Genomic DNA, 23,088 nt, shown 5'->3' on the forward strand with positions numbered 1-23,088 from the left:
CTACTTACATTTTTTCTGTTCTAACAAATGGCCTCTTCAATTTATCAAAACAGAGAGTCTAATTACAATATCATCCAAATAATTGGTGAAGGCTCTTTTGGAAAAGTGTTTCAAGTTTGGAATTATTAATTAGTTATATTCATTTTCAAACATATTATCATACGCTTTTTTTTCTATTTTGACAAGGCTCGACTTAAATACACTGGAAACATTGTTGCAATGAAATATATTTCAAAGTTTGGAACAAAATCAAAAGACACAAAACCATTAGCACAAGAAGTGGATGTTTTAAGATCATTATCACATGAGAATATTGTGAAATTTTTGGATTTTTTTGAAACGGATACAGATTTTGTGCTTGTTACTCCCTTTGCTCAAAGTGATCTTTCTAAATTGCTGGATGAAGATAAATCATTTTCAGAATCTGAAATTCGCTGGATTACCAAACAGCTAGTTTTTGCGCTGAAATATATTCACGAGAAGAATGTGATTCACAGAGATTTGAAACCACAGAACATTCTTATTGACTCAACTGGAGTAATAAAATTGTGCGATTTCGGATTTGCGTGCATCATCGAGCAAAAAAACTCAAAAAAGCATTCAATCAAAGGAACCCCGCTGTATATGGCGCCAGAGATCGCCAACGAGCAGAAATACACCTGGAAAGCAGACCTGTGGTCGCTGGGGGCGCTTCTGTACGAGCTGTATGTGGGCGAGCCGCCATTCAAAGCCGACAACTTTGTGTCGCTGCAGCGCAAACTGAAAGAAGATGAGGTGCAATACCCAGCCACGATGTCTCCCACCTTCACCTCCTTTCTAAAAGGGCTTCTCCAAAAGGACCCAGAGAACCGCTTCCAGTGGCCCGAGCTGCTGAACCACCAGTTTGTGGTGATGCCGACGGTGGGGCGGCACATGTTCACGAAATTCAATGCAGGGCAGAAGTTCCAGGAGCAGTTCAACGACCTGGACAACCACGTGCCCATCTTCCACCAGGAGATCCAGCTGAGGGAGCCTGTCCTGTGGAGCCAGCAGGAGGCGACGCTGAATGCGAAGAGGCGGAAACTCCAGGAGTGGCTGAGCGAGCTGGCGAGGGAGAGGGGGAGAGGGAGAAGGGGAGGAGGAGGAGGAGGAGGAGGAAGGGAGAATGTACAGAGAGAGATGGGGAGTGAGTCAGAGGATGAGGAGGATGAGGAAGAAGAAGATGAGGAGGAGGAGGAGGAAGAAAGAGAAGGAGAGGAGGAAGAAGAGGAAGAAGAGGAAATGGGGGAGAGCGGGTCGGGTGTCTTTGGGAGAGAGAGAGAAATGCCAAAGGGAAGAGGAAGAGGAAGAAGAGGAGGAAAGGGAAGACGAGGAAGAAGAGAAGGGAAAGAAATGAGCGGGAAACGAGGGGAAGGCAGAGGGAGAAGAGGAAAAGGAAGGGGAGAAAGAGGAGGAGGAGGAGGAGGAGGAGGAGGAAGTTTGATAAGTGCGTCAGGTTCTTTGAGCACATTTCCGCCTCGTCCTTCTTCTCCGCTTGTGTTCCCGTTGCCTGGAGGAAGGATGCAGATGGCACAGAAATTGGCATTTACTTTCTCGCCGTTTTTGACAAAGACGGAAGAAGAAGAAGATGATGATGAAGAGGACGATGAGGACGATGAGGAAGAGGAGGAGGAGGATGAGGAAATAGAAGAAGAGAGGGAAGAGCATATTGAGGAATTAAAAGAAGTTAAAGGAGGAGAAGGAGAAAAAGAAAAAGGAAAAATAGAAGAAGAAGAAGAAGAAGAAGAAGAAGAAGTAGATATATATGATGATGACTCAATAATCTTTGAAGGCAAAAAAGAAGTGAATGAAAATCGAAGTGTTTCAAAACTCAAAAAAAGAGAAAGAAACGAAAACGAAGAAGAAAATGAAGAAGAAAACGAAGAAGAAGAAGAAAACGAAGATGAATTCGAAATGGAGAAAGCAAATGAAAAATGCTTGTTTCAAGAAAAACGCAACAAAAGAAGTGGATTTTCGAGTGGAAAACAGAAATATTCAGAAATGCCGATGATTTCTGAGCTTCCAGACTTCACGTGGATAAACAGGGATGTGGCACAGGGAAAAGAAGAGAAGGAAGAAGAAGAAGAAGAAGAGGGAGAAGGAGAAGGAGAAGGAGAAGGAAAAGGGAAAAAAGAAGGGAAAGAGAAGAAGAAGGAAGGAGAGAAAGAGAAAGAGAAAGAGAAAGAATGGGAGAAAGAAAGAGAGAGAGAGAAAGAGAGGGAAGAAAGGAGAAGGTTGATGATGGGACTTTATGAGAGTTTTGAGACAGAAAAATATGATGCGACGAAGGGGATGCTTCCGAATGAGGAGGAAAAGAGAGAAAGAAAGAGAGAAATGAATGAGGAAGAGAGGGAAGAGAAGGAAGAGGAAGAGGAAGAGAAGGAAGATGAGGAGTTGAGAAAGAGAGAGGGAAAGGAAGAAGAAGAGGAAGAAGATAATGAAGAAGGAAATGAAAGAAGAGGAGGAGAAAATGAAGAAGAAAATGAAGAAGAACAACCAAAAAATGAGAAGAAGAAAGAAAAAGAAAAAGAAAGCAGAAAAAATGAAATAAGTTCGAGTTTTGAAACTTGCTTTGGAAATCTTTCTGTTTTGGAGACGTTTTTGAGTGTTGCTGATACAAATGAAGTGATGAAGAAGATAAAGAAGATGAAGAATGAAGGAGAAGGAGAAGGAGAAGGAGAAGGAGAAGGAGAAGAGGAAAAGGAAAAGGAAAAGGAAAAGGAAGATGAGGAAAAAGAAACGAATGAAAAAGAAAAAGAAAAAGAGAAAAATGGAAAAGAAGAAGAAAGAGAGAAAGAAAGAGAAGAAGAAGATGGATGGAGTTTTGAAGAGAGATTGAATGAATATGAAAGAAATGTGAAAAGAAGGAAATATTTTGAAGAGGAAGAAGAGGAAGAAGAGGAAGAAGAGGAAGAAGGGGAGGAGGAAGAAGATAATGATGAAGAAATAAAAGGAGAAAGAGAAAGAGAAGAGGAAGAAAGAGAAGAAGAAGAAGAAGAAGAAGAAGAAGAAGATTATCTTGAAGAATTGTTGAATGAAGAAGGAAAAAAGAGAAAAAAGATGATGAAGAAGAAGAAAATGAAAAAGAGAGGGAAAAAGAAAGAAACAATAGAAAAAGAAGAATTTTCGTTTGAAAAGGCAAAAGATGAAGAGGAAATGAACGAAGAACATGAAGAAAGAGATTTTGGATTGGGAAAAGAAGAAGAAGAAGAAGAAGAAGTAAGAGGAGAAGGAGAAGGAGAAGAAGAAGGAGAAGGAAGAGAAGAAGAGGAAAGAAATGAGGAAGAAAAGGAGGAGGATGGAAAAGAAAGAGAAGAAAATGTTGAAGAAGAACAAGGAGAAGAACTAGGGGGAGAAAAAGAAGAAGAAGAAAGAGGGGGAGAAGAAGGAGACGATGAAGGAGAAAGAGAAGAAGAAAGAGAAGAAGGAACAATAAATGAAGAAATGATAAATCTAACAATAAACATGCCAAATGAAAAGGAATTGAAACTAAAAGTCTTCAAAAGTGACACGATTTTGAATGTGAAGGAAATTATTGTGGAGGAAATGAAGAAAGAAAGAGAGGATAGAGAGAAAGAGAAAGAAGAAGAAAGAGAAAGAGGAGAAAGAAAAGAAAGAGAAGGAAGAGGGAAAGAAGAAAACAAAGAAGAAGAATTAAACAAAGAAGAAGAAAGAGAAGAAGAAAGAGTAGAAGAAAGAGAAGAAGAAGAAGGTGACACTTCTAATTCCCTCATTTATGTTTCCGAGCGAATAATTCTGGTTGTGGAAGGAGAACAGCTGCTGAATGAATATTCATTGGAAGAGTATGAAATAGAGGATGGGACAGAGATGAAGGTGATTGTGATTCCGAAAGAGGAAGAGGAAGAAGATGGGGAGGAAGGGAAAGAAGGAGAAGAAGAGGGAGAAGAAGAGGGAGAAGAAGAAAGAGAAAGAGAAGAAAGAGAAGAAGAAGGAAGAGGAGAAGAAGAAGGAGAGAGAGAAGAAAATGAAGAACAAGAACAACTTAAAAAGGAAGAAGAAGAAGAAAGAGAAGAAGAAGAGCAACAAGAACAAGAACAAGAACAAGAAGAAAAATTAAATAGATCTTATTCACAGTTGATTCATCAGCAATCTTTGCCAAATTTTTCTGTTTCACAAAAAGAAAGGTTTTTGCTTAGAAGAAGCAAAAGTGAAATTTCAAAGAAAATTGAGGGAAAGAAGAAAGAAAAAGAAAAAGAGAAGGAAGAAAGAGAAGGAGAAGAGGAGAAAGAGGAGAAAGAGGAGAAAGAAGAGAAAGAGAAAGAGGAAGGAGAAGAAGAAGAAGAAGATTATGGAAGAGAAGGAAGAGAAGAAGAAGGAAAAAAAGATGGAGAAGGAGGAGAAGAAGAAAGAGAAAGAGAAAGAGAAAGAGAAAGAGAAAGAGAAAGGGAAAGAGGAGGAGAAGAGGAAGAAGAAGAAGTTCAAATAGAAGGTTTACAACAAGAACAAGAAGAAGAACAAGAGGAAATTCAAATAGAAGAAGGAGAGGGAGAAAATGAAAAAGGAGGAGAAGGAGAAGAAGAAGAAAACGAAAGAGAAGAAAGAGAAAAAGGAGAAGAAGAAAGAGAAGAAGAAGGAGAAGAAGAAGTGAGTTTTGAATGGGAGTCAGAAGAAGGAAGAAAGAGAAGAGAATTGCACAAAGAAGAAAGTTTGAGGAAAGATTACAATAAAATGGATAATGATGATGATGATGATGATGATGAGGAAGAGAAGGAGAAGGAGAAAGAGAAAGAGAAGGAGAAGGAAGAAGAAGAAGAAATAGAAAAGGAAGGAGGAAGAGGAGAAGAAGGAGAAGGAGAAGAAGAGGGAGGAGGAGAAGAAGGAGAAGGAAACGAAAACTTGAGTGAAGAAGGAAATATAAGTTCAGATTCGATAAATTCGATAGAAGAAATTAAAGAAGAAGAAAAAGAGAGAGGAGAAGAAGGAAAAGAAGAAGGAGAAGAAGAATTCAGCAGGAAATATTCAATTGAACTTGGAACATCAGAAGAAATTCACATAACATCAGCATCATCTTCTTCTTCTCTTTCTTCTTCTTTTCACAAAAATAATCCCTCTTCCGCCCATTTGCACATGTCAAAATCGGCCCATTCTTTCAGCAATTCCAATGGCAACATGTCAAATTCTGGCTCTTTGAACATGTCAATTTCTGCTTCTGCTTCAATTTCTCATCCTCATCCTTCTTCTTCTTCTTCTTCTTCTCTTTCTTCTTCTTCTTCTCATTCTATTTCTCCTTCTCCTTCTCCTTCCCCTTCTCCTCCTCTTTCTTCTTCACTCTCTTCTGAAGCAACAACAGAAACAGCTGTTTCAACCGCTCCTGTGACGCCTTCTTTGAATGAAGCGGAAAAGAATTCATTTTTGGATGAGGAAGAGGAGGAAGAAGAAAAAGAAGAGGGAAAAAGAGAAAAGGAAAGAAGAGGAGAAGAAATGAAGATGAAGATGAAGGAGAAGGAGAAAGAAAAAGAAAAAGAGAAGGAAAAGAAAGAGAAAGAAGGAGAAGGAGAACAAAAAACACGTTCTTATGCTTCTTCATCTTCTTCTTCTTCTTCATCATCTTCTTCTTCTTCTTCATCTTCTTTTTCAACAACCAAACCAACAAAACCTTCAACTTCTTCTTCTTCCTCCTCCTCCTCTTCTCAAATAAGAAGCGAAACAAAAGCAGAAAGCAAAAATGACATGAAAAATGACATGAAGTTGCCTTTGCCTCTTGTAGTGATCCATCCGCCTGTTTTGATGACAAAGTCATTGGCAGAACAGCTTCAGAAGCAAAACGAAGGAAAAAATGGGAAAAGAAATGAAAATTGGAATGAAAAATGGAATGAAAAAGGGAATAGAATGAGAAAAGATGGAAGAAAAGAAGGAAATATTGAGATAAATAGAGAAAAAATGGATGGGAATAAAGAAACAGATTTAAATTTATCTTCTTCTAATTCTTCTTCTTCTTCTTCTTCTTCTTCTCAATTTAATTCAAATCAGATAAATGTTGTCAAAACAAGAGAATTTTTGCCTTCTTCTTCTTCTTCTTCCAATCAAAATAATGATATTTCATCATCATCATCATCATCTTCTTCTTCTTCTTCGTCACCTTTTCTTCAGTCAAAATCTTCTCCTTACTTCCCACTCCATTCAGAAGACAATACAACTTCATCATCATCATCATCATCATCATCTTCTTCTTCTTCTTCTTCTTCTTTTTCTTCTCCCTCTCAACACATTCCTATTTATTCTTCTTCTTCCTCTTCGTCATCATCCTCTTCTTCTTCTCCCTCAAATTCTTCACCTTCTCCTTCTTCTTCTTTCCTTCTTTCTCCTCCTCCCCCTCCTGCCACTCGCATCCCAAAAGAACTTCTTATTTTGTCCCATCGAATGCTTCATAATCTTCACCCTTCAAAAAAATCAACAGAAAATTCAATTGAAACTTCAGGTTTTCATTCTAATTCGACTCAAGGGATAAATTCTTCTTCATCATCATCTTCTTCTTCTTCCTCCTCTTTCTCTTCTTCTTCTTCTTCTTCTTCTTCTCCTTCTTCCATTTCCTTCCTTTCTATGATTCCCAACCAAAAGGACATGGACAATGCTATAAATTCTACTTTCTCTATTCACGATGTTTTGCCGGCAGATGCTTCCCACAATTTAACTTCTGTCATTTTTGCCTTCGTGCGTGTTTTACTTAATCCTTATTTAGGCGACTCAGACGTGTTCTTATCTGCCTATATAATCTACTCTTTGCTCATACGCAGCGGCGTGGCTTCAATGACGCCTTTGTTCTTTTCTCGCACAAAGCCAATGGCTCTCTTTCCTCACCCACCAAATTTGCTTCCGCTTATTTTTGCTCCGAATAATAAAAGAAGAATTAGAAGAAGAAGAATGGGAGGAGGAGGAGGTTATACAGAGCCAGTGAATTCAATGGGTTATTATAATTCTTCTTCTGCTTCTTTGTTTCACCAGCCTTATTTACCTATTTCTCCGAACAGCTCAAATCTCTGTTCAATTCCAATTTCTCCGAGATTCAATGAATTTTCAATGAAAAATGCTTCTTTGAATCAAAAAGATAAAAACAAACAAACAGAAAACAAACAAGAAAATGAGAAGGAAAAAGGAGAAAAAGAAAAAGAAAGAGAATCAAAACTCAAACAAGAAATGGAAAAACTCAGAGAAAAAAGATGGAAAGAAGAAAGATTAGACGAAGTTTTTGGTTATTCTTCTATGCCCTTTGACAATCTTTGGATTGAATCTCCTCTTTTCATCTCGATTTTGCCTTCTTTTTGCTCTCTTTTGCTTCCCAAACAGAAAAATTTCCCTCCAAAAATTGTGGATTTTGAGAATAATAAGGCATTTTCTTCAAATAATTCATCATCTTCTTCCTCTTCCTCTTCCTCTTCCTCTTCCTCTTCTTCTTCCTCTTCAAATTCTTCATTTTCTTCTTCTTTTTTCTTTTCTCCTCTCACCCGCACCCCTCCCACTCACATCGTCAAACCAATTTCTTTCGATTCTTTTCCTTCTCCTTTCGATTGTTTTGTTAGAAATTCTTCATATTCCTCCTCCTCCTCTTCTTCTTCAAAAGATGTAATTTCTATTGCTCTTTCTATTCTTTCTAAACAGTCTTCTAAATTAAATACTCAAAATACTGTTAATTCTTCCAATTCTTCTTCTTCATCTTCCTCTTCCTCTTCTTCATCAACATCACCTTCTTCTCTTTCTTCCTCACCTTCTCCTTCTTCTCCTCATTCTCACCTTTCTCATCTTTCTCATCTTTCTTCTTCTTCTCCATCAAATCCTTCTTCTTCCTCCTCTTCATCTTCCTCTCTTTTCCCTTTCTCCACAATTCATCCTCCCATTTTATTCCCTTCTCCACCCATCCCAACATGGCTCGCCGTCCGCTGGGGTGTGTGCCGGTGGCTACCTATTTTGGAATGCGTGCCATTAATTTTGTCTCTTTCACATTCCTGCGTCATCCGGGCCTGCTCTATTCGTGTGCCGTCGCTTCCGCACTCAGTGAATATTCCATCTTTGACTGTAGATGAAATGATGGAAGAAATTGGGACGTTTGAGGAAGAGCTGGCAGGATTTGCGAGGGAATTAGAGGGGAATAATAATAATTATAATTCTTCTTCCTCCTCCTCATCGTCCTCCTCCTCATCATCATCGTCATCGACTTCTTCTTCATTATTTTCTCTTCATTCTAATTCAGATGGAGAAGATATTCATTTCAAAACCAACAACAACAACAACAATGATTTCATGTCAAACACGTCAAACATGTCAAACATTTCACAAGTTCCTCTTTCACCTCAATCAAATCTTTCATACGAACCTTTCGCCTCAAACAACATTTCAAACAACATTTCAAACAACACTTCATCATCTTCTTCGAACACGTCAAATTCATCATCATCTTCTTCTTCTTCCTATATTCATGCCAACAACTCTAATGCTTCTTATACCACCACATCCACATCATCTCTTCCTCTTTCTGTTTCTCTCTCGCGCCTTTCCTCCTCCTCTGCATCTCCTTCCTCCTTCCCTTCCTCCTCTTTCCCTTCTCCTCTCTCTTTCCCTTTCTCCTTCTCCTCTTCTTCTCGTTCCTCTCTCCTTCGCAACATTCTGCTTCTTTTCTCTATCAACTGGTTTGACACCGCCCGCTCATATTTAACAGCATTGCGAGGCCTTTCTCATCTTCTGCGCTGTTTTGGATGTTGCTCAAGAGCACTTTATTCCTCAATCATTGGATCATTCTGGAATGGGACGTTTCGCCCCCAGTGGGCGTATCAGGGGAGAGGAGGAGGAGGAGGAAATGAAGATGGAGAAAGAGAAGAAGGAGAAAGTGTGAATGAAAATTCTGATTCTTCTTCATCTGCTTCTGCATCTTCTCCTTCTTCTCCATTGCAATCTCAGAACAGAAGGAAACCAACATCGTCAATTGCTTCAAATGCTGCTTTGTTTTCTTCTTCCACAGCGAGAATGAATCAAACTTTCATTCAAACAAGAAAAACAGAAAGTGGGGGTAGTTTTGTTGCAGGAAAAGAGTATTATTATAACAGTGGTATGAATGGTGGTATGAGTAATTATAATAATAATAGTAATAGTTCTGGTAGTAATAATAGTAATACAAATAAAAGTGGTAGTAATAAAAGTGTTAACAGTAATAAAAGTAACATTAGCAACAATGGTATAAATAGCAAAAACAATAAAAACAATAATAACACATCAAATTTGTTTGAAGAAGATGTTTGGCTAAATGAACTTGTGAAAATTGCTGCTCCATTTTATGCAACATTCTTTCAGTGTCCAGATGAAGTGCAAGTGAACCAGAAATCGTATCGCTCTTCTTCGTTCTCTTTGGAACACCCTTCGGCAATTTTTGAGTTGAATGTTCCAAACATTTTTGCTTCTTCTATTCCTTCTTCTTTTGCTTCTTCAAATTCTTCTTCATCATCTTCCTCCTCCTCTCCTCCTCCTTCGAATTTTGCTCTAAACCAAAATAATTACTCATCATCAGCAAAACTTCCCACTTCATCATCTTCTTCTCCATTTCACGATCAAACAACAACAACTACACCTTCTTCTCCTCTTCCTTCTCTTCCTTCCACATCGCCCTTTCTTTCACTTCCATCTCAATATCAATCCCTTCTTTCTTTCTCACGTGAATGCCCAATTCTCAACCAAACATTGCACCCAACTTGCTTTCTCCGTTGGCATCACATTCTTTCCTTTGCTTTTCCTTTCCTTTCCTTTTGTCCAAACTGTGCGATTCTTCCTCGTAATACTCCCACGCATATCCTCTTTGCAGCAAGAATCACTCACAGGAAGATGATGAGAGAGGCAGAAATGATTGCGAATGGTGGATCATTAGCACGTTCTTCACTCGTTTCATCTCCACCTTTTCCACCTCTTTATCCTCTTCCTCATCCTTCTCTTTCATCTCTTCCAATTCATCAGTCACATCCTGCCACTTCTTCATCTTCCACTTCATCTTCAACAACAACAGACATTTCACATTCTTCTTCCACTTCCTCTTCTCCTTCATTCATACACCCAACCTCATCTCACACCCTCCCTCTCCTTTCTGTCCCAACAGAACGAGAACTTGTGAAAATTTACTCCGAACTTGTTGGAGAAATACAAAAAGCGGCAATTGATTGCATGAATGCTGTTATCGAGTCTGTCGAGTCAGTTGGCCAATCAGCGTCGCTTTCATCTGTTTCTCGCAATTTGTTTATGAAGTCTGTTATTTCTCACACACCAATAGCAGATAACTCTTCGTCGTCATCATCTTCATCATCATCAACAACGTCATCATCTTCTTCTTCCTCCTCCACCTCCAATTCTTCTTTTTCTTATCCACACACTTCATCATTCTCTTCCACATCTGGTTCCTTTTCATATCCAATGCATCATTCTCCTTCATATTCTCATGCTCTTTCACACACTCAATTCGACAACTTTCGTCCAACTTATTCTCAGCAAACATTTTCTTCCCCACAAAATCCTTCTCCTTCCTCTTTCGTGTTCCCTCTTTCTTCTCATCGTCTGTCAAGCGCATTTTCATCAACATCATCCTCTTCTTCTTCACGTCCATCCTCCTCTTCCTCCCCTCTTTCATCCTTCCTCTCCTCCTTCTTTTCCTCTTCATCTTCTTCTCTCCACCGCATCCTCTCCTCCAACCCCCTAAACTTCCTCCAACACATAACCCGTGAGCTTCTCCCTTGTTTGGGTTCGATTTTATTTGGAGGAAGTGAGCGATGGGGCTGCTTGCCTTTATCTGAAGAGCTCTTTTGTGTTATTCACGGTGTTGGCAACTGCTCTTGTGTGAGAGAATGGAAGTCTCCAATGAAGAGAGGAGTGGATGCGATGAAGTCATTGGGATCTGCTGGATCAGTGGATAGTATCTATTTGTATGAAGGAGCGAATAATGTAGGTGTGAATGCGAATCAGATGAATAAAGGAGGAGGAAGTTATGGAATAAATGGAAGAGGAAGAGGAGAGGAAGAAGGAGAGGAAATGAGCGGAAATTCATTTGCTTTTCAGCAAAATTCGTCTTCTTTGTTGGCGTTGCCTTCGATTCGAGGCAAACACAACTCATCTTTGGCGAATCAGCTGAGCAAACAGAATGTTTCATCTTCATCAGCATCATTGCCTTCTTCCTCTTCATCCTCCTCTTCTTCTCCTGTCTCTTCAAGAATACGTCTTCCAACTGTTCCTTCCATCCCTGATTTGAACTCAATGTATTCGGCAGATGGCTTTCCTATCAGTGAAATTGATTCCAATGAAAATGCTGATAATACAAAAGAAATACCTATTTCTTCAAATTCTTCATCTAATTCATCTCCTCCCCAACAAACTCCTCTTGTTCTTCCCCCTTCCTTCATGCAACCTTCACCTTCAGATAACACAAATAGTCAACAACTTAATCCTTCTTCTTCCTCCTCCTCTTCTTCTCTCATGCCTCCAATGCCCCCTTCTTCTTCCTCTTCTTCTGCCTCTTCCTCTATCCCTGATTCAAAACGACTTCGCTCCCACATCCTTGCCAAAACCTATCGAAACATGCGTCTCCACATCCACTTAATCCAATCCACTCCTCCAATTCCTGTTCTTCCCAATCCAGTTGTGAAGGGTCTCCTTCACACAACTTCTTCTGTTATTCTCTCCTTTTTGAGTTGGGTTTTGTTTCCGGCTATCCAGCCAATGTATGAGAATGTGGACTTGCTGTTTGCGGGGGAGACGAGGGGAGCATGGGAGAAGAACAATAAGGCGATGGATGAGGCGGAGAGGATGAAAAAGGAGAAGGAGAAAGGAGAAGAGAAAGGAGCAGAGAAGGAGAAAGTGAAAGGAAAGAAAGAGAAGGAGAGCGGAAGGAAAGAAACAAAACAAAACAAACAAACTACACAATCTCAATCTGCTTCCTCTCCTTCTCCTGCTCCTGTTCCTTCTCCTTATTCCTATCCCTTTGATCCATATCAGCCTCCTGATTGGTATTCTTGTGGAAGGGCCAGTTCTCTTCCTCATCTTCCTTTTGTCCATTCACTGATGCAAACCTCACGAGACGCCACAAACAAGATCTTGAATCAATTTCTGAATGAAATAAATGAACATTCACCTCGTTCTCCTGTTTTCACTCATGCAAACGGTTCTTCTTCTTCTCAAACTTCTTCTCAGACTTCTTCTGCTTCTCCTTCTCGTCTCTCTTTCCCTTCTCGTTTGCATGAATTGGACACAACAACCACCCTTTCCATTGTCTCTCTAATGAACAGTGAATTTTTCAACTACAATTTAGTTAGCCTTGCCAGAAGAGGGAAAACTGGCAACAACGAAAACAGATCAGCAAGAAATGTTGGAAATGTTAGAAGAACAAAATATATTTCATCATCATCATCTTCTTCTTCTTCTTCTTCTTCATCAACGTTGCTTCCTTCATCATCATCTTCTTCTGCTTCATCTTCATCTTCTTCCTCAGCCTTGCCTTCTTCCTCATCTTCATCTTACACTTCCTCTTCTTCTTCTTCTTCTTCTCTCTCTCCTCGCAATCGAGATCCCTCATCTCTTGCATCAACTATGTCTTCCTTTGCATCAAATAACGTTCATCAACATCCTCAAAGCAATAGCATTAGTAACAGTAATAATAACATCCAAAGCAATGCCAATTCCACAGAAGAAGATTACGAATCCCCAGAAGAAGACTATCCATATCTCCCCCACGTTGTCTCCTTCATCATTGAATGCTTCTGTCACTTTGTGTTTTTTGTGTTTGAAACAAATACTTCCTCTCCAGCATTCACTTGCCGTCACGGCATGCTTGTTTCTATCTGTCGTATTCTTCTGTGGGTGCTGAGGATGTCTGATGCCCACCACATCCAACTCCACATCGATGGCGCTGATATGCTCAGTACAAGCGATGTAAGGCTGGTTGATCTAGTGGCTGCTTTGTTGTTGACACCTCTTTCAACAGCAATCAGCAGAAGGGAAAAGATGATCGGGATGCTGTCAAAGCAGATGCTGTCATATTATCTTGCAGACACCACTGCTGATTCATCGAATGTGTCTGAGCAGGCGATGACATTGGCTGCTGTTTCTGCTTCTTCTACTACTACTACTTCTTCAAGCTCATCATCATCTGCTTCTTTGTCTTCCTCTTCCACAATATCTAACTTTTCGGGGCAGCACTATCAGACATCTCATGGAAGCTCTGCATTTTTAGCTCCTTCTTTTGGTTCCAATCGTCAACAACAAATGAATTCGTATCTTGGCAGAGAATCAGGAATTGGAAGAGCACAACGCGATCAGCTTGTTTATGAAACACAGAGAGCAAAAAGCACTTATTCCATTGACAATCCAACAGAAATGCTGAGCAATCGATACATTTTCAACAATAGCAGTTCAAATAACATTAATAACAATTATGATATACTGAACAGCCCTCTCCTCTCTCTCATTGCGGGGCTGATTGACTTGGAGCTCGAATGCCTATCTGTCTGCCCATACATCAACAAACGCAACGGCAACGTGCATCTTCTTGAAGGAGGACAATGCTTCATTCCCGACCAGACAAACGAGCTGAATCTGAGAGAGATGCTGCCAGACAGTTCAATACGAAACAGGAAGAATATCTTTGGTGTGATGAACGTGGAACATCATATCGTGTTGCTTATTGGACTCTATGGAGTGCTAACTGAAGTGGCTGTTAGTGGGGCACAGACAACTTATTTGCTCAGTGAGACAGTCGATGAACACGAAAGATTCTCAGCAAAGCCGCCTTTGCTTGCGGAAGGAACTGTGTCATCTTCCTCTTCCTCCTCTTCATCTTCACCTTCCTCCTCCTCTTCAAAAAACAAAAAACGCATTCATTCACCTGCTCTCATTAGACTTCGCTTTGCCATGCTTCGAATGTCCATCAATTGCAATCTGTTTGAACCAGTCATTCCATTCACTCCCTCTCCTTTTCAATCAAACGATCCATATTCTTTAGAATACGGTTCTTATTCTTACTCTTCCTCTTCTCATCCATCATTATCATCATCTGCTGCTGTTGATAATGAATTCTCTAATTCTTCTCTTTCTCACATTCCCAGCACAAGAGACTTTGACAAGCTAGGATTGCTATTCACACCTCGACAACAGCAAGCAAATGATGCATTCATTCAAACAGCAACATCAGCAACATCCGCTTACAACTTCACAGAAGAAAGCAGACAACAACAGCAATTACTTATGAAAGGGAATGCTGATAATGCATCTCGGCTGGACTTGAAGCGCCCATCCCCTTTGCTTCATGTGTCACGACCTGGCGAAGAGGATCAGATGGGAATTAATTTAAAAGGAGGAAAAACTGGGAATACCTCAAGTTCCTCAAGTTCTTCAAATACTGCTTCATTTGCTTCTGCTTCTCCTGCTTCAGTTGCTTCTAACAAGCTGTTTCTAACCGATCCATCATCATCCGCACAGCAGCACTGGAGAGACATATTGTCAGAGCAAGTGCGTTTGTCCGTCTTTTCGCTATCTGCACACATGCTGCGCCTGTCCACCATCCTCTCAATGGGTATCTCCAGCGACTATCCGCACTCTCCCCTTGTGTCTGCCTTCATCTGCATGTACAACACTTCGATGATTGTCAACGACCCACTCCAAACAATTGGCACATTTGTTAGAAACCACAACCCGTGGACAACCAGACAGACACTGTCGATCTACACAGAAGATTACAGAAGAGTGCGTGTTGTACCAACACTGTTTGAGATGTATTATGAGAATATTGGAGGTAGGCACGGAGAAGGCTGGCTAAAGTTTGCACTGCAGATGCCATGGGAGCATCTGGATGTATCTTCTCAGAAAGAGCTCAGGAGGAAACTGAGCCCAAGGACGATGTTTGCTCAAGGAGGAACGGGGAGAGACAGAATATTTGAGCAGATGGACAACGTGGAAGAGGTGGATGAAAGGAGCAAGCACCAATTCCAGGCGGTTTATCGGTGGGGCCTACCATTTCCTGTGAATCTGGCGAAGACGAGAAAGAGGATCGAGAACAGAAACGCACTTGGCTCATCGAAAGCAGGATATTCAAGCGGTTCATCGTCATCAACAGCTCATCTGGATGCAACTGATGCTTTTCAAGGAGCTTTGATGACGAAAGAACAGCGCGGCCAGACGCAACAAATGAACTATTTCATCGAAAAATCTCAGTTTTTGGCTTCTTCTTCACAACTTCTTAAAAAGCCGGAAAGCAGCAAAAGCGTCCTGCCACAGGCAAGAAACAGTGTTATTAGCATCTTCAATGATAAAACTGTTTTTAACACGTCAAAAGAGAAATTTGCAACAGTTGTATCTCAACAACCTACAAAACAGATTCAACAACAAAATAAACAGCCATTATTCTCATCACATGAGTGCATCTTGCCGCACTGGGATCAGATCAGCTCATCGCTTTCTGGACATCTCTTCCGCCATCACCAGAACACATTGTCAGCTTTGCTGTGCAGCTTTTTTGCATTTGCAGAGGCTATGTGCTATTCGAATGGAGATGGCATCAATGAAGAAGAAAATGACGATGAAGTTAATGACGAAGCATTTGATGGAGTCAATGAAAGATTGATCACAAATTCGCGTGGATTTGCTTCTCAATCTGCAACATCAGTGAAACTTAACTCTTCTTCGGCTTCTTCAAGCAAAGATCAAAACATCAGCAGCGCAATTGAGTCTTCACCTGAAACAGCAGTTCCTGTTGTCCCGCGGCATTACTTTGCATTGGCCAACATTAACAATTATGACAGAATGGAAAATAAGTTCTGCAATTGGTGGAATCGCTCAGTGACGCGTTTGATGCACCCATCAAACGGTGTGATTGGGTCAAAGGAATACAGCTGTCTTCCAGTCACTCGACCGTTTAACATCGCATCAAGTCCTTTTGGAACTTCAAATCAGGAAAAATTACACTTGCAACAGCAACAACAACAGAAAGAAGTCGGAATCAAAGGAGATAGAATGAAAAAAAGTGAAGATTCAAGAAATGGAAGCAATAGAGGTAGAGATACTTCAGCTGCAAATGCAAAAAGAGATAGCAGACTTATTTGGAGTGGAGTCATGTCCAGTTTACCTGTTCTTCCGATCTGGACAGTTTGCGGGAACATGTTTCCAATCAGGCATACAAATGGGTCAAAGAATGGAGTACTTTATGGTTCTTCTTCATCATCATCCACATCCTCTTCCTCTTCCTCTTCGTCATCTTCTTCCTCTGTTGTTTTCAATCCTCGTGCAATTCGAGTCTCACAGGCCGATCTGCTCTCCACATTTATGTATCTCTCTCATACTCATTCGCTAACAACACAACTCAACAATGAATTGGAGGAGATTGTGAACTCCTCATCCAGTGCTGGTTTGAATCAGTCAACAGTCAGTTTTCTTTCCAATGTTCCATTCTTTTTCTCGTTCCCTTTTATTCACTCCTCCACTTATCTCCAAAAAGTTGTATCAACATCATCATCGTCTTTTTCTTCCTCTGCAACTTCCAATTATTCATCAAAAAGATTTCGCGGAATGGATTCGGAAAAAGAGAGTAGAGGCGAGCGTTTCATGTATGAACGTAGCGATCTTAAAGAAGATGCGTATTTTGCTCATCCTCTTTCACCTCCTCCACTTTCTCCGAAATCAGACTCTAATGCATCGTTTGGGCAGGCGAAAGGGGAATGGTGGATACCAAACAAGGAAAATAACGCAGAAAAGCAGCGCAAGCTTTACTTGCTACAAGGGCCTCCAAACAAAAAGCTGTATCCACATTTTGTCTCATCTCTTTCATCGGTCCACAGCAACACTCCAGTGTTTCGCATTGTATCTTCGCTTGATTTTGGAAGAGGAAGAGATGCATTTACCAATGAGCTTAGTATCCGGGGCAGTGGTGCAGGAGCTGCAGGAGGATATGGCAAAGAGCTTTTGATTGGAGTTGGAAGCAAACCTTTCTCGCTAACTTTGGAGCATCCAATGAGTTTTCCATCATTCCATTCATCATCCTCATCTTCTTCGAATTTGAATAGTTACTCTTCTTCTTCCACTGCTCGAATGCTTTCGAGTTCGAGGTTCAATCACAGAATGAGCACTCAATCTTCCATGGATGCTTTTCCATATCCGGACATTTTGAGCGATAACGGAAATGGAATATGGCTTGTGGACTTGCTGGTCTGGCTCTCATATGCTATTTCATCACCACCTCCGTTAAGTTATGGATTTGGAGGAGGAATCATTCCTCTTTCGATGCCGAACTGCATCTCTGCTGGTTTGGCACATTCACCTGTGGAATATGCACTTTCTTTTCTGTCTCGCGTAACAAAAGAAGTTCTTTCAGATCTCCAAAACGATTGCATTGCGAAAGGATCCAATCAAAGCAGTATGATGACAGTTGCGCAGAAGATGAAGGAATTAAAGAGATCGAATGAAAGAGGGATGATGGCAGACTATGCAAAGACAATGAGTTCTGCAGGAGTTGATGGAATGGGAAGTTTGAAAGGAGGAAGAAGTTCGTTGAATTTTATGAATGAAGATGTTGATACATTGTCAACACCATCAAGTGAGTGGATGATGGCAGACGGTTCTTATTCAGATGTTGTGTCCAGATATAGCAGACTCACCATTAATTCTTCAAGATCCAATTTTGGGAGAGTTGCATTGAGAGATGGAAGGGAGGGATATTCAAACAGGATGAGAGCCATTGTTCAAAATAGAATGGGTGGAGCAGATGGAAAACATTTAGGATTGGGAATCTTTTCATATGCATCAAATGAAGATCATAACGAATGTTTCTATTTGTATCAGAATCGCTCTGGTGTGGCTCATTCCACTGGAAATGTGAACGTGATGAGCTCGTCAAACATGATTTTTGATCTGATTGGCAGTCACTTTCAGCTGAATCCATCAATCTCAATGTGCACGCAATCAGGTGCGGCAACATCGGACCGACCTTCTTCTCCACTTTCTGCTTTTGCATCTCAGAAGCAAATTCAAGAAAAGGATTTCACATCTGCCCAAAGAGGCATGCTATCATTCATTTCCTCTGCTTCATCCGATGAACCGCTAGCTGAGCGCCCGCACGTTTTGTGTGTTGCGTCTCCTTCGCAATTCGCAGCTATTCCTCTTTTACAGTTGCATATTGGTTTTTTCAACATGGTTCTGTTTGTGTTCATCCTGAATGGAGTTTCGCTTTGGGATGCTCTTTTGTGCATAATTGATCCTTCTGTGTATTGTGTGGCTCCTTCTCCGCTTTCGTTTTCTGTTCGTCCTCCTCTTTGCTCATCTCCACCATCTTCAAACAGAAAGATACAACAATTTTCTGTTTCAATGATGACAGATCTGCACAAATTAAGTGAAGATTCCTTTGCTTCTTTACCAATCCCACCACAAATCAGCGAACATATAAGTGAAGCACTTGGAAACAATATCAGAGTGAAAAAGAGAGAACAGGAAATCTCCAATGAACATTATGCAAGTATTGTACGATCAGAAAGATACGTTGGAGAGCATTCTCGTCCTCGGCCTTCCACAGCAAAGCCAATAGCTGCAAATTCAAATTATTTCAATCAAATTGTGCAATTCTCCTTCAGAAGTGTGCCCACATCTGCAAGTGCTGAAATATTCTCATTCCTGCCTGCTATTGGTGAATCCCGTTTTGAGATTCTTACAATCCGTTCGCTCTTTTCTATTGTGCAAATTATGGAACAGATCCTTGAGGTTGCAACTGTTCTCTCTCGAATCACTGTTGAGTGGGATGGAAAAACACTTTGGAATAGAACAGGTTCTTCGATTAATAAGAAAAAATCTCAGATATCAGATTCCAATTCATCTGAGTACGATGAAAGTTCAAATTCTTCTCCAATTTCAGGAAATTCTTCTGCGCTTCCAACTATCCATCCTCCTGTATCACCAAAATCTCCTCTTTCTGTTTCTCTCGTCTCTTCCACGAACGAAACATCTGCAACAACGAAATCTCGTCAAATCAGATTTAATATCTTGCAGGCTGTTCGGTCGAGGAGCATCTGTCTAAAAGTGAGTGATCCATTTTGGCCTTCTGCAGTATCTTATTTAATACACGCCAATGGCCATACCATCCATCTTCTAACAAATCTGCTACGCAATTCTTTTTCTGATGATATATCGATGTGGCGATGCTCTCGTGATGTTGTTGGGTCGTGGTGGATATTTGCAGATAAACAGCGAAGGGAAACAGAAAAAGTATGGAGCTCTATTATTGGAACTCTTTGGAAGATAGCTGGAGTTCCTGTGATTGCGAAACAAAGCGAGTTGCTTTTGAATGGATGTGTTACAGTTAACCGAGAAAAAAACCTTGGAGTTTCTGACACAGAATGGTTTAGGTCAGATAAGCAGATATTGAGTGTTTCCACAGGAACATCAGCTGATCCGCTGAATTCTCATCGGGGAAGTGTTGCATGGCCTTCGTCTTTATCATTGCAGAGTTCTTCCTCATCTTCACAAAAACTTCTTCATGAAGAAGGAGTATTAATGGAAAGGAAAGAAAGAGACAATGAAGAAGAAGAGCGAATGTGGATGGTTGAATATAAACTATCACATTCAATTGAGAACAAAGGAAAGTCAACTTTGCCTGATGCACATTATGCATCTGTACAAAGAGTATTTTCTGCAAACAATGTGATAGGTAGTGCTGTATACGCACTGAAACGATTTGTGTGCTTGACAAAGAGGAGAAGTGTGTTTTTGATGCATTCGGTGATTTATTCATCATTTGGGTTATGCGAAGGAAATGGAGAGGGAAAAGGAAAAGACCGAAAATTTGAATTTGCTTCTTCAAAATTGAATGAGATGAGGATGTCAAAAGAAGCATCTTCTTCGCGCTCTGATTTCGATTCTTTCTCAAATTCAACATCCATTCCAGTAAGCAGGAATGCAATTGGAATTGAGACTGATTTAAATGTATCAGATGCACCAACACCAAGTAAAACAATCGAATTTAACGTGATAATCCCAATCCAAGGTTTCATTTCTTATGCTCAATTCAAGAATCTTCATATCATCATGCATTTTATCACAATGCTTCTAACGCACAGAGATATTTCAAAACAAATAGGAATGCAAGAAATTGGGGAACTTCTGGTCAACTACCTTACATTCTTGTCTTCTTTGTACTTCTCTCATGCTCCACAAGATTTTCAGCTTTTGCTACCATATGATTTGATTGGTAGAACTGATTTTCTGAGCCAAATTTCCCGTCTTATTGAAATGACAACTTTTCCAAGTGGAACAGAATCGAATTCTCAATTTAGTTCGGTTCCTGCTCGGCCTTCATCGCTTGCACTTACATCATTTACTCAGCATGCAACTTCATCTAATTCAGCCTCTCCATCTCTTGTTTCTCCTGTAATGATAAGCAATTCCGATTTGCGAGGAGGAGACATCTATTATCAACTTTTTCTTCCTCCTCAATCTTCTTCTGTGCATTCTGCATTTGCTGTGCCTGTTCCGCTGCAGGCGACCCCTTCTTCTTTTGTGTTTTTGAACGCCCCGCCTCTTGCAATACTCAGCGAGCTGACTTCGCTTCTTGCACAGATCGTAACTGTTCTCAATGTTATGGCAACAAGCAATCCATCTGTTGCCCGCTCGCTTGCCTCTCTTCAATTTTTGCCTTCTTTTCTCATCACCCTCTGCTGTGTGAGAGCAGAATCTCCTTTTTCTTCTGTTTTCGCCACTCGGCTTCCTTGGCAATCTATCACTTTACGTGGAGCTGCTCTTAGACTAGCTGTAACACTTGCTCCAAAGATGCCAGTACTTAATGAATTCTGTAAGAAGCTCTGCAGCTTGGTAAAGTAGATGCTTGTGTTATAATAATTATAATATTTTCGTTTTATTTATGATAAATATTTCGTTACAAGTGGATTTGAGTTTGGTATTCTTTCTTATTTTATTGTGCAGATTACGTATTTTAAAGTGAAAAGTGGAGTTTGAAGAGTTATTGTTTAATCTTTTTCATTTTTTTTTTTTTTTTTTTTTTGAGTTTAGGCAAATTTTCAAAAAAGAGGGCATGCCAAATGACTATTATTGTTGTTATCTTTATTTGTTATAACGTTTTATTTTCTTTTTTGTTAAAAAAATTATCACAGTAAATTTGTTGAAATGAATTTTTATATTTCAATAAAAAATGTGATTGTGGGTGATATTATAGTTCTTTTCAAAATAGAAAAAAAATTGAAATGAGTGATTATTATTGAAATCATAACTTTTATCGGTGTGTTGATTTTTTCAGAGTTTGTTTGATCATTGTAAAGAGATTCTGAATTCAAATTGTTGAGTTATCACTCTTGTTACAAAAACAAATGTTTCACTTGAAATAAACATGAAGATGTCTTTTATAAAAAAATTGAATTTTCAAATGTATACCTCTGTGACATGACAAAAGAAAAATGAAAAAATGACAAAATAACTGACAAGATGTTTATGATTTGTCAAAAAGTGTTATTTTTAACGATTTCACAATTCTTGATAACAATAAAAATCTATTAGAAAATGGATTGATAACTCTTCTGATTATCTGAAAAAAAAAATTTTTTAAAAAATGTGATCAGGTTCCCAATATTTATTTTTTTGAGACGAAATGTCATTTGAGGAATAATTTTGTCACAATTTGTCATTGACAGTCACTGATGGACACTGACAAAAGAGAAAAAACTACATGATGTTACAGATGCTATCAACAAATCGTTTCCATAGTGCTTTGAAAAGTCTTTAGAAGTTTTAGCAATAGCTTCATAAATTTTAATTATAATTTTTTTTTTTTTTTGTGACAGACGAGGCTTCAAGTTATTTGTCAGGTCACAGAAGTTTGTTCAAATGTTCGTTTGTTAATATTCAAAAAAAATTTTCGGACCTTTAATTTTGAAATAAAAAACGATTTCGAAAATATTGACTTTCATTTGAATATATATTCAAAACATAATATTTTTTTCAATATTTCTCCATTATGTATCATTTGCTCCAAAAGAAACTCCAAGACTGCTGCTCTCATCTTTGAATTCCCCATCTGATGATTTTGTGTCTGCTGTATCATTCATATCTAAATGGATTCATCTTCGTTTAAAATTTCCATTTCTTTTTCCATTTCTTCTTTTTTTGTTCAATAAACAATCACATCAATCAATTCTTCTAAAGGATATTAAAGAATGTCTTTTGCAATTCAAAAAGCCAAATTATCTCCCACATATCTCTCTCAAACTCCGTGTTTGCGGGAAAACCATCTCAAATGAGACAACATTCCTTCAATGGTTTTTGTGAAAGTATCAGAAAGAGGATTTGCATAATGCAGTTTGTGGAGTACTGTCTTATGAACAAAGAAAATTGTCACCAAAGAAGAAAAGCCTTCAGCTCGTCATTCATTATTATTGTCTTCTGAAGAATGTGAGATTTGATGAGAGGAATAAGAGTGATAGCAGAACGATCAGATGAAACAAAAATCTATCGCTTTTTAATTTGTGAAGTGTCATTTGTTCTTTCAATGGAGCAGAAGAACCACATTTGTTTTTTTCTTTTCTTTCTTTAATATTTTCTCCTTCTCCGCGCGCATTCATCAATCTCCACTATATTTCCTTTCCCACACAATAAAAATTGAATCCATTCTATTTTTGATCTGCATAGGCACATCTCAATTCATTGCTCCAATAACCCACTGCTGCATAATGAACTCCTATCATTATGTGAATATGCTTTGCAGAAACTCCAATCCACAACAGTAATATGCTCAATCAAAAGTTTCCAATTCCAATCTTCGATTATGTTTTTATTGTATCTTTAAATACTGATCTTTTTTTCCAGCACTTTCTTCAAGACCAATAATAACACTTCTCTCCATCATTTATCAATTTCCTCTCTTTTAAGTGAATTTTGGACTGCTAATGTTTTTCTCTCAGAACTTTGTTGAAAAACCATTCCCATTCTCGACCTTCGTTTATAAAAGTGGTTTTCTTGAAAAAAGCCGAATATTTTTGTCACAGGAGCTACCATTTCACGAAAATGTTTTTTTTGATCACACTCATCATGAAGAAAATAGAATTTCCAATT

At 39.3% G+C, this 23,088-nt stretch overlaps 1 protein-coding gene across 1 annotated transcript; it reads left to right on the plus strand.

The window, feature by feature from the left end:
• Positions 1-27: 27 nt before the first annotated feature.
• On the plus strand, positions 28-20,847 carry MONOS_12636 (putative Serine/threonine-protein kinase TIO; the record flags this gene model as incomplete). The annotated part of the gene is made up of 3 exons (XM_067865271.1): positions 28-114; positions 187-9,088; positions 9,257-20,847. 3 exons carry the CDS (start codon positions 28-30, stop codon positions 20,845-20,847), a joined length of 20,580 nt encoding a protein of 6,859 aa, XP_067720348.1.
• Positions 20,848-23,088: the final 2,241 nt, after the last annotated feature.

The sequence above is a fragment of the Monocercomonoides exilis genome (assembly GCF_001643675.1).
Source record: "Monocercomonoides exilis strain PA203 chromosome Unknown scaffold54-601524, whole genome shotgun sequence".
NCBI classification, from domain to species: domain Eukaryota; phylum Preaxostyla; order Oxymonadida; family Polymastigidae; genus Monocercomonoides; species Monocercomonoides exilis.